This window comes from Cardiocondyla obscurior, linkage group LG03 (genome assembly GCF_019399895.1).
Source record: "Cardiocondyla obscurior isolate alpha-2009 linkage group LG03, Cobs3.1, whole genome shotgun sequence".
Classification (NCBI taxonomy): Eukaryota; Metazoa; Arthropoda; class Insecta; order Hymenoptera; family Formicidae; genus Cardiocondyla; species Cardiocondyla obscurior.
In genome coordinates this window covers 875,083-887,298 of record NC_091866.1, presented here as the reverse complement: position 1 = coordinate 887,298, position 12,216 = coordinate 875,083, and the positions used below count along the sequence as shown (strand labels likewise).

General features: G+C 37.0%; 1 protein-coding gene and 1 long non-coding RNA gene across 2 annotated transcripts; one reads left to right on the top strand and one right to left on the bottom strand.

The window, feature by feature from the left end:
* The first annotated feature begins 3 nt into the window (after nucleotides 1–3).
* Nucleotides 4–2,956, top strand: Mmy (UDP-N-acetylglucosamine pyrophosphorylase mmy). Its single transcript, XM_070654198.1, has 3 exons — nucleotides 4–1,482; nucleotides 1,541–1,937; nucleotides 2,021–2,956. The coding sequence occupies exons 1-3, from the start codon at nucleotides 1,004–1,006 to the stop codon at nucleotides 2,558–2,560; spliced, it is 1,416 nt and encodes a 471-aa protein (XP_070510299.1). The 5' UTR covers nucleotides 4–1,003; the 3' UTR covers nucleotides 2,561–2,956.
* A 4,939-nt stretch (nucleotides 2,957–7,895) lies between these two features.
* LOC139113836 (uncharacterized) lies at nucleotides 7,896–12,002 on the bottom strand. Its single transcript, XR_011547769.1, has 3 exons — nucleotides 11,716–12,002; nucleotides 11,501–11,630; nucleotides 7,896–11,383 (listed from the first exon to the last, which is right to left on the bottom strand). It is a non-coding gene; the product is annotated as an uncharacterized lncRNA (long non-coding RNA).
* Between the last annotated feature and the right edge of the window lie 214 nt (nucleotides 12,003–12,216).

Genomic DNA, 12,216 nt, shown 5'->3' with positions numbered 1-12,216 from the left:
TGCCGGAATAACCCTTGAGCCAAGGGACTCAAGGGTTATCCTTTCCTTCACTGTCGACTGCAGAGTGCAGCTTCGATTTTTCGTGTCGGCTTCAGCAGTCAGCCACAATGAGCACACTCTGCTCGCGAGGGTCGGCCAGTGGCCTGCCCGAGGAGTGTTCTACGCCTTACGTTTCAAGAGAAAGGAAATTCGAGCCGCCGCTTCGTATCAATTTTTATTTGGTTAATTTGGTACAAGCCTCCTATGCGAAGTTCAAAGTACATCTCTTAGTTCTTAGTACTGCTTTGCTAGTGATCTCCGGTTAGAGACGACTTGCGTGTATCACGCGCACAGCTTCCGATATTTACTATCGGTGGTGAAAGTCCGCGATCTTTGCGCTACGTGCACGCCAGGGCGAGGTGAATATCGGTTCGCTCGTGCGGTCTAGGTGTAAGAAGAAATAATAAACAAAGGGCCGCTCCAGGTATACAGGTTATCTGTCCCTGTCGTCGTCACCGTAGGAGGGAGAAAGAGAGAAAGATATCAAGGAGAAAAAAAGAACTTTTCCTGGCGACAACATTCACGTTCACGGTCAACACCCACATTCGGCGGATCCGGACGGGCCGGCAACCCGTTCTGAGAGAGATATGACGGTGGTAAAGAAAAGGAAGGTTATACGCGCGGAGAAGGCCGGCCGCGGTCCGGCGGGAGGGGTCGATAAGAGAAATCGAACCGGGCGTGCTGCTACGTGGAATTGTGAAAGTGAAGGTAGCGAAGGTATGCCATTGCTATCCGCGGGAGAGACCAGTCGAACTCGATGAATACCTGTTGCTCGTTGCACGTTCTCTTCCTCGTCCTCATCTTCGCTCGCCTTCGCGACCGCGTCTTGACGTGAGCAGTGAACAACCGCGTATCAGAGGATTTATGGAGAATAACGCTGACGATAAACACGAAGCGATAAGGGAGTAAACATTATACACACCTCCATAAGTGTTTGCAAGTGTCACGCAGATTACTGACAAGTATGGAGCGCCTGAGGAAGAAGCTAGCTGAGTACAGCCAGGAGCATTTGCTCCAGTTTTGGGAAGAGCTAACGGACGAGGACAGAAATCAACTGGAGAATGACATAAACGAGCTCGATCTGCAGGAAATTACAGGATACTTTAAGAGAGCTGTGGAATCTTCCCAGTCCATTAATCGGAGCATGATGGATGACAAGATACAACCGATTGATGAGACCAAAACTGCCTCTGTTAAGACGTCTACCGAGGAAGAATTGAACATTTACAAGGAACGTGGCTTGAAAGAAATATCTGAAGGTCGCGTGGCTGTATTATTGATGGCAGGTGGTCAAGGCACGCGTCTAGGAGTTACTTATCCTAAGGGAATGTACGACGTTGGATTGCCATCGCGTAAGACTCTCTTCCAGTTGCAGGCGGAAAGAATAATTCGTTTGCAAAATATAGCACAACAGCAACACGGAAAGCACGGAGAAATAACTTGGTACGTTATTAATTAGTTAAGAGTTAAGAGAAGTTACTGAATTAATTGTATTTTTTAGGTATATTCTCACTAGTGAAGCCACTCACAACGCCACTATTGAATATCTGAGCAAACATCATTATTTTGGTTTAAAAGAGAAAAATGTCAAGGCCTTCAAACAGGGTATGCTGCCGTGCTTTACATTTGATGGAAAAATTATTTTAGACGCGAAACATCGTGTTTCCAACGCTCCAGATGGCAATGGAGGATTGTATCGCGCTTTGAAAAATCAAGGAATACTGGATGATATGGTTCAACGCGGTATACGGAGCATTCACGCACATTCCGTGGACAATATTTTGGTGAAAGTAGCAGATCCAATATTTATAGGATACTGCTTGTTATTTGAAATCGATTGCGGAGTTAAAGTTATCGAAAAAGCTTTTCCTTCTGAAGCGGTTGGCGTAGTTTGCAAGGTATGCTCTTTTAAATATATATGTATATTATTAAATTAATTATTTAAATAGAAAGCTTATTATTTTTACTTTGATTTATATAGGTGGATAATCACTATCAAGTGGTTGAATACAGTGAAGTGACAAAAGAGACTGCTGAACTTCGACATGCCAATGGACAGCTGATATATAATGCCGCTAATATTTGTAATCACTACTTTACAGTCGACTTTTTAAAAAACATCGGATATTTGTACGAGAAGGACTTACTTCTGCATGTGGCGAAAAAGAAAATTCCATATGTTAATGATAACGGAGAAAGGATCATCCCAAAAGTTCCCAACGGCATCAAGATAGAAAAATTTGTGTTTGACGTATTTCCTTTTGCGAAAAATTTTGCGGTATGGCAAGGAACGCGCGAGGAGGAATTTAGTCCGTTAAAAAATTCAAGTTCCTCGGATCAAGATTGTCCGGACACCGCGCGCACGGATTTGCTCAATTTACATAAAAAATGGTTGTTAAAAGCAGGAGCAAGAGATGTCGGGGGCGATGTTGAAATCTCTCCTTTGCTTTCATACGCTGGAGAAAATTTGTGTCAAATCGCAAAAAACCAGTTTTTCGCGGGGCCACAAGTTCTTGAATAATGAAAATAAAACCGAAAGATGTTTTATCGACTTACAATAACGAAACATTTTAGTAAGACATTTATATTTTTGAACAATAGATTAAGCATATATTTTTTAAAACGAATCGTTCAATCATATGATTTATATACCATCCAGTTTTAAATATCAATAGTTATGCTTTATTCTATGATGAGATTGGTTAAACTAAATAGAAAATAAAAACTGTAAATAGGCTGTCGATAATTATGCAACGATTATATAAATTCAAGTATAATTTGACTGTAATCTGGCAATATTATTATTTAGTTCATAAGTATTGTATTACATTTTTATATACTGTTATCCTACATATATAAATAAAATTAGAGTAATAAATATATATTGTAATAAGCATAAAAATCAGTCGTAAGTTCTTTACCGTGTACCCGCCATAGTATCGATTCCAATTCTCTGAGCTCTTATTTTAAACTTTGCCACTTTCTTACATTTTAAATATAATTTTTGTTTTACATCTTATCTTTCATAATTTTTAGTTATTTATTTATAGATTTCGGTTGTTCATTTATTTCCACATTTTATTCCATATTATCTTAATCGTCCGTTGGCATGTTCGTTTGAGAAAACCTACCGTAACTTTATCCACGTCAGCCCAACATTGGTTTCATTATACTTTATACATTATAATCTTACCTATCTGTTGGCATATCTAATCATTGGGAAAACCTGCCATCATTATTCCAAAGGAGGGTGCAATTATGGCGTAACATCTATCTTAAGTGGCACATAATGTAGTAGTACGTACATAATGTAGTACTCGGGCGCTATGTTATTTGGAAAGCTCTTCTGTGTACCTAAAACTGACCGATCAACGGATGTTTGGTACTACAGGCACAAGAGGCTCTTAGGGGATGCAAAACTAGCTAAATTTATCTTGATATTCATGTAACGTTATATACATATGAATACTCGTTTATTAAAATCGTGATTCTTGATGATAGTAAATTTGAATTGCATGTGCGCTTTTGTAAACAAGAAAAAGAAGAAGAAGGAAGAAAAAGAGAATAGATATACGTGTTGAAATAGGATAAAGGCACTTATGTGCTTGCTCATTTACTTTCGCCGTTGTAAAAAACGAGTAACAAAGTTATTTCACATGTACGTACATATTATACCTGTTTGCATAGCAATTATTAGATCCTGCATTATTTTTAATTTTAATCAATTTATTAAGAAACAATATACATTACATTGTTTCAATTTTTTATCTAGATGTCTTCCATGAATACTTTGATTCGAGAATTAAGTTACCTGAAGCTAATTCACGGATAGAAAATGATGCTGCGCGTGAAATATTAACTCGATCATTGAGAAAATTTACGGGCAAAGGTTTCGGTACGGAACAACCTCGCAAAAAAAAAAAGTGACGTTCTCCGATAGTCGCGGCAGTGACCGGTCATGTGCGATCGACGGGCGCGATTATCGATCAAGAGTACGCAAACACACACGTACGCCGGACCGAGGGCACTTAGCGTATGTTTGTTTAGTGCCTTTTACGGCTATATCCGTGTGACGTCGCTTGTATTAGGCAGAGGCCAATGTCTGGCACGTAGTTGAGAGTCCTGCGGCGCCGTGCTTCGAGAGGGTCATTTATAACTGTTATCGCGAAACTTACTAGCCCACTTACTACCCTCCGCTGTCTGTACCCTTCTCTGTTGCGCACGGGAAGCGTAGTCGTAGTAGAAGCAGCAGGCACCACCAACCCCCACCAGCCCGTTCCATCACGGTTTCTTTTATCTATCGCTCGTGTATCGCGACCAGCGGACCTTGCCACTCTGAGTAATGATACCCCTGCGATCGATGGATCGCGTCCACTCCAATTCGCTTTTATAATTTCTGCATTTCACCGGACGATCCCCCTAGCTAGCCGAAATGTCTAATCTTAATCTATGCTCGGCGTGGGTTAATTCGCTAGCATGGCTACAGCCGCTACAGTAATATGCTGGTCGCTCTCATTCATTGTCTACGTAGCGAGTTCAGCTGGTATATATTTCGGGGTATAATGGAATTTATTTACCGATTCGATCGATACATCTTAATTTCTAAAGTGATAATTATGTTCCTCGGTGCATTACGCTAAAACGAAATGTATTAATTAGACCGATATTAGTTTAATCCATTGCGAACACGGCAGCATCGATCGGGAAATATTTAAAAGCTTGTTTGGTTCTAATTTCCATAATTTTCCGCGGCATGTCTCTAAAGAGCCAATAACCGGCTGAAGTATATGTGTACTTTAATTACTAAAGATAATTACGTCATCATAGAGGCTGTTGAGGAACAGAGGTTTACTATGATAATAGAGTACACCCAATATCTTGCTGAGTTATGCAGTGTGCGCGATACTGCTATTGTATACTTCATATATAACATTGCAGACATACCGCGCGTATATGTATATCGTTCGCTCAGGCTTGCGATCTAAATTATTATTCTTCTTTATTATTTTTTTTCTTTTTTTTAACATCAAGATGTAGAAGCGCAAATAGAAATAGAGTTAATGATGTAATTTAATTTAACATGTACGAGGAGATTTTGAGCAGCGCGAAATCGCGAGCGGGGTTGTAGACTCATTTCACTACGCGCCGATACAACTCTCTCGCTAACTTTTATCTCTTTCGATAGTGCCCGCCGATTAAACATTTCCCCGTGTATAATAGATCAGCGCGAACAATCATTCCAACGAACTCGCGTTATTTCGCGCACAATACATTAGCAATTTTCACAGTCGGCGCGAATGTTCCACCGATCGACGAGCGCGTGCTCTTCTATCTGCTGTCGAGGACAACCGGACTCGCAACACCTCGCATACGTGCGCACGTGCGGGCGCACACAAAAGCCCGGGCAGAATAATTTATTTAGCCCGAGCAATGTAATAATGGTGGACTCGCGCCGAGTGCAAACTGCAGAACGCGTTCATTACCGCGATCTGGGCGAGAGTGCACCACGGCATGGACAACGGTAGAGAAGATTGCGAGGACTCGTTGTGTAGGGAGCGCACTCGCGGATGGACGATCTTTTGAAAAGAATGAGCTCAACAATTTATAATCCTTAGCCGTAACCACGGGCACACTCGAATGCAAACGACATAGACGAGCCTTTATTTTCGAATCTTGAACGACACCCCTTCAGTTATTAATTGTCTTTTGTGTAACCAAATTAATTTTACTATGCTCGGAGAAATCTCGGAAAAAATGATTCTAGTTTGAAACACCTTGTGTATAAGTATACGTATACGTACGTATGTGTATGTGTATATACATGTACATAATATATAATTGTTTTAATGTATTAAATATAAAACTGAATTGGAAGGAATATTTTTGAATACATATTGAGCTACTAACCACTTTTTAAGTCAAAAGTAATTAAAAATATATAGTAGTTTTAACGAATTAAGTTTCAGAATAACAGAACTTTATTCTTTATTTAACTGCAAGAAACTTTACTTTAACGGAATTGTAATTTAAAAGTTAATTACAAAGCTCTTCAAAGTTAAATGTTAAAAAAATTGTAATTTTTGCTAAAAAAAATCTAATGCAAGTTGTACAAAGAATTTTTAAGTTAAGAACAATGTAACGTCGTTATAACATTTGCATACGATATTTACATATTGTTTAAAAAATGCTAAATTTTCCGCAAATGATGTTCGATAAGACGTAAAATTATTATAGTATAACTGAATGAAATGTACTGGTCATTTTTCCCTATTGTTTCATATCTCGATTTTCGCGATCATCATCGCAATGCAACGTTTTTGTTTGTGTTTTTATCAAAATATAGATATTTGGCCTCTATGATATTTGTGCGAACGTATACTTTGATTCACGGATTTTCACGGAATTAACGGAGCGAAGATCGTTTAAATCACATTCGATTGTATTTTTGGATATTACGTGAATAACAACGCGCGCGAATAGGTGTCCCAAATGCGAAAGGTTTTATCCGCTGCATTCAATTTCCCATTCTCTCTGCATTCTCATTTCTTACCCCTTTTATACCGATATCGAACGGGAAACGCGTCGCATTCGATAATTGCTATTAGCGGAGTGCCGCATTTTTAAGCTTATAACTCGCTGATGTATCAACTAATGGGAAGATAAATAATTATTTCGGTTTAATGCATCGATATTGTGACATAAATTTCACTCGTACGATATAAATTTATTAATGGGGTTTTAAATATGGTCGCCAACATATTTCAAACATATTATATTTCATAATACAGATGAAACAATACCAGAAGAATATGAATTAAAATTTTAGATACAAAATGCAACAATATTTTCTTTATTACTCGTTTTCGAAGTATATAGTAATATGTATACGTATACATGCGAAATTCCACAATTATTTTAAAACGATGCCTATTACATAATAATATTAAAAACAATAAATTTAATATTATATTTATAAACTCACAATTTAATTAAAATAATGTAATTAAAAGAGAAAAACATAATTTTTATTTTAATTAAATCTAGATATTATTTTTTATTATTTTAGAAAGAAATAAAAAATTATTGTATAAATTAAACATTACAATTGATACAGAAGAATATTCAGTTACAAAATTATAAATTAATTCAATCGTTATATAAAAAAAACTGTCTTCGAAATCAGTATTTAAATTGATTGGAGCAATCATAGAAACAAAAAAATTAATAAATAAGTAAAGAATAAAAAATAAATTTAAAAAACAGATTACTAAAAGAGAATTAAAGAGTGATGGCTAATTTCGCTTTTTTTGGACCTCAAACTTCAAACCTTTTTTAATATCAAATAGCCGAAGGTATAAAGGAGTGAAAGCGATGATTTTTCATAATCAATAGCTGTCATTCCCTTGTATTTCTGAAACCGTGCCTATCTTGAAATTTTAATGGGGTTAATATTTTATCTAATAGCGTGCATTCGTTTACGCAGCAGTCAGCACAGTTATTACATTCATTCAAAGATTATCTTTTTTTTTGCACATTAAGAAAAAAAACAAAGATAAATTCTGAACTAGTGCAGTTACTGCGCTAGCTACTGTGTAAACGAATGCACCCATAGTACTATTTAGCACGAATATTGTTGCATTTTCTCTTGTGCTTTAAAAGAATTATTGTTACGAAATAAATGTGTATATTTTGCGCGTTTTAAATTGATTGTAAAACAAGTTTAATAATTAGTATATTTATATTCGATTAAATGATTCAGAGTGATATTTTCTAGCATATGTACAATAAAAAGTTTGCTTTTAAAATTAAAAAATTTGTGTTAACAATTTTTAAACAGCACTTAAAAAAAAAAAATATATATATATATATGTGTACGTTGAATTTATCATTTTTGATTGCGACTGCTTATGAAAGAATCTTGATTGCGGAGTTGTCGCACAATTACTTCGACAGAGGTGAAACAATCGAGAAACAACGAGTTACGCGAGTATGTAGAACCGCAGGAACTTCCTAGCCATAAATCCTATCCACTCGTTCCTTTATACGTATACTGCACTCTCGCACACGGCGGGAGGGGGAAGGGGGAATGCAATAAAACTTTCGGCAAAAACAATTATTTATCCAGATCCTGCTGTTCTGCGCAATGAGGGAAAATGAGTCGAAGTTATAAATACCACGCTGCGGGAAAGTCGCGTCGCGTTTCGGGGCCGCGCATGCTACGTTGGATAAAAGGGAAAGATCTATGGCAGGCGGAGAGGAGACCGCTGGAAGAAAAATAAATCTGTTTCGCCTTTTTTTGCGGCCCAGCCTCGCCCCTTTGTCTCGCTCGCGCGGCAAAGAATCGTCCCGGAGGCTAAAGTTGCGGGATACGATTAGAGCGAGTGTGACATCACTTTTACTGACTTTTATTCTTTCTTTCACTAGTAATAATTTGTTTATTATTATCACTTTTTAAGCTCGATAGCTAAAGAATCGATAATTAAAAACTTGCAATCAGTATAACAGTTAATTGCCGTTAATAGTTGTTAGTAAATTGCTTAAGTGTGATTCATGAAAATAATTAGTCAAATAATTCTTCAATAATTGTCATAACTACTTACATATTTTTTTATTTGCGTTAATAATTAGAGATTAATTTTGACTCAAATAATGCTCAATAATCTAAGAATACTGATCTCAATTAGAAAACCTTTGTACACGAATAACTCATTTATCATGTCGTTCTCGATGATTTCACATAATAATAACAAGATAATTATATAGTTGCTCATAATAAAATACCATTAATAGCGTTGATTAATATAGAAATTGCTATTAAATGTTATGAAAAATTGACTATTAGTATATTATTAAAGTCAAATTAAATAATTTTAAATATTAAAATTAAATTAAAGTTTGAGGGTATAACGATACTGCTTTTTTAACTTTCTAAAAATGTGACAGTTCAAAGAGAAATTCGAGATAAGTTGTTATTAATGTATCAACAGCACTACGTACTGTATTCGTGCTATGGGGAATGACTGTTTTTGTAGCAATCGGAGATTACTAGATAAATTCGGGTTATATACAATATGACGGAAAATTAATTATATGAAACAGAACTGATTACGATCACGGATAAAGGTGGGTTAAGTAATGATCCCGGAGAGAATGGCGATTAGGCTACGATATAAGAGCGACTATGATCGCGACGTAAAGCTGGAGCCTTGCTAGTTGGCTTACGTGATCAGAATTAATCATGGTTATTTAGTGGTTGAATAAATTTCTCTCCGTGCCGATCGCGTTGAATTCCGTGTCTGTCGGTATGTACCCGATATGTGACGATGCACCTGCGGCACTAAAAATCGAATAAACCGTTCTATCTCTATATACATATGTACGCGCACGTTACGTGTAACCGTGAAAATTGCTTCCTAATATTTTGTAATTTAATGATTAAGCAAGTTACTTTCGCTATACTTCTGTCATATTTGCACGCGGAGACCGAAGATTGAGATTACTCGTCAAATTTCAAGAACAATCACATTTGTTTCACAGCCAAAGTCGCGCTATCTCGTTACGACCAAAAACGTTTCACTATTCGAGATGACGGCAGTGATAAAGCGATGGGCTGCTGTAACGATAAGCCGAGAAATCGATTAGAAGTTTGCTTAATGGATAGTTGGGAAGGAGAAATCTGAGTCAGAAATGTGGCTCTTCTCGTCTTCTTCCTCCCACTGTCTCTCCCTTTCTTTCTTTCCCTCTCCCGTTTATCGGAAACTCTAAAATCTGCGCGAACTTCTCCAGTTTGGATTGTATGCTACGTATTTTAGAAAGTCCATTGAATACAACTTTAATTTCGCACTATTTGGCACATGTTGCGTCTTGTAAAATAAAATTTAAAAAGATAACAATATTCTCTCTTTCTTCTATTTCTTTCGCCCTATCTTTCTTGTCTTAAAATTTTTATTCTCGATGAATTTCTTTCTTTAAAATTAGAAATGTCGATTTTATGCTCTGATAATGATTCCTTGTTCCGCTAATAAATTATATCTAAGTTATTTAATTCGCTATTAAATATTATTCTTCCTGACTAACATAGAATATAAGATTTCGTATGTCGGAAAGTTTGTTAGATTTTATCATGAAAAAATTTAAATTTTATATACTTGAAGTTTTAGATTTATTTTATAACCGGTTTCATTATTGGTTCTAGCAGCGCTAGAAAAACTAATATTAGTAGAGTTAGTGCAGTTTTACATTGACGTTATCTGTTTTGTATTAAATATATTTAAGGAAAATAATTGTTTTATGCAAATTTTAGGGAAACTACTTAACGTAAATAATATAGGCGATCTATTTTCGCTGCATTGTACTACGTCAGCTGTATTTTAACACCATCTAATTTAGCGGTACAAAAGGTGACTAAATCAATATGGAAAGATCAATAAAGAGTAATCGTCAGGCGCTCTGAACTGGACCATTTGCCTAATCGCTAACGAAAGCTGTCAATGACGAACCCAGTCAAACATTCTATATCGAACGAGGCCTTTGTGTTAACTATCAAAAGCGAACTTTGTTCAGTGCTGATGACCATCGTTATGTTACTTCTTTATTCCTTAGTATGCTCTCGATTTTTTAACATACGTGAAACACGGTTCATCATTTATTATTCGCGAAATTAACCCGGAAAATAATATTTTAATCGTAAAATTAATTGTTCAGCATACATTCATTTAAAATTAACATAAAGTTAATTAAAAACTGTAAAACTATGTATCTATTTATTAACAGCTTAATTCATTATTTATTAGACTGGAAAGAACCATGCGCGCGTTACATGCGCGCTATTTTTTACGAGACCCCAATTACAAACAACGGAAAAAAAAAAAATGATGCGACTCACCATTCTGCATGAGGTTCAGCGGAGTTGAAGAATTCTGCCGGTGACTGTAACATAAAAAAGAAAATTAATGTAGACATGTCAGTTATGTAATGAGATTAATAAAAAAAAAAAAGATTTTTTTTTTAATTTATACTTACTTAAAAGTTGCTCCGCCGATGCAGGATGCCCTTCCCGGGCCTGCTCCTCCTCTCAAATGGGACGTGTCGAGCCATCCTTCCGCGCACTTGAAACTCGCGAACACCCCGACCGTGATTTTATAATCGCGAAAATTACTCAGTGATCACTTACGCGCGTTCTATGTTCGGCACTCGCGTTTGAAAGAAAATCATATGTCGAAAAAATCCGCTCGAATACTTAGCGAACTCCCGGGACGGCCGACGAACCGGCTGCGGTTCGTATAAACTTAATATCGGCGGAGACGGCACTTTCGATGACGGCAGGGAATGCAGCTGCGTTGATCTGTAACAAAAAGAAATACATAATTTAATTGTAGAGATGCTACAAATACTTAATTAAAAATAAAATTTTCCATTACGACAAGCTATTAGTTTTATGTATCAAAAGAGTGATTCTTACCCTTGAGGTTGCTCCGTTGAATACACGAGGCCTTTCCGAGGCCTCCTCATCCTCTTAGAACATCAGACCTCCTTCCTGTGTGACCAGCTTCCTGTCGGAGACTCTGACCTCCGTCCTCGCGCTGCGTCACCTGCAACAAGAGCCCGGATAATTCATTAAAATTATCTGTATAATACTTCGCCTCAGAGAATCACGATCGTAAGGATATAACTTACTTATACGGACGACGTGGCTGCTACGTACATGCGTAGCGCGGCTCTTGTGTACACGTGCGTCTAGTTCGACCGCTGGAGAAGGACAGAGAGTGAGGGAGAAGCTCGCGCGCGGCACGTACGCCGCTCACCTTTCCCTCACCCCGCCACCCCCGGCTACCTGTCCGTCTCTCTCTCTCTCTCTCTCTCTTTTTCTAATCTCTATACATTTCATACTGTACGAATACTGTACGGTATCCATTCTGTAACAAAAAGAGATATATATAATTTAATAAACGGCAACAATAGAATCGATAAAATCATCTAATTCATGCGTCACCCACCGATTTTATTAATATAGATTATAGATTATTACGACAAATTGTGCGGAACGTATGAATAATATTTTCAAAGATATAAAAATACGCACACACGACGTGATATATATTTATAAAATATCGCATTTCGGTTACGTACACAAACTCCCGCAGACGGACGTGCAATGCAAACGAGATCGCAGAAGAG

Excerpts from the sequence above, each read along its gene's own strand:
- Mmy (XM_070654198.1), top strand. The coding sequence starts at position 1,004 with ATGGAGCGCCTGAGGAAGAAGCTAGCTGAGTACAGCCAGGAGCATTTG. Across the intron at positions 1,483-1,540 it reads AAGCACGGAGAAATAACTTG|GTATATTCTCACTAGTGAAG; the intron begins GTACGTTATTAA and ends TGTATTTTTTAG. Across the intron at positions 1,938-2,020 it reads CGGTTGGCGTAGTTTGCAAG|GTGGATAATCACTATCAAGT; the intron begins GTATGCTCTTTT and ends TGATTTATATAG.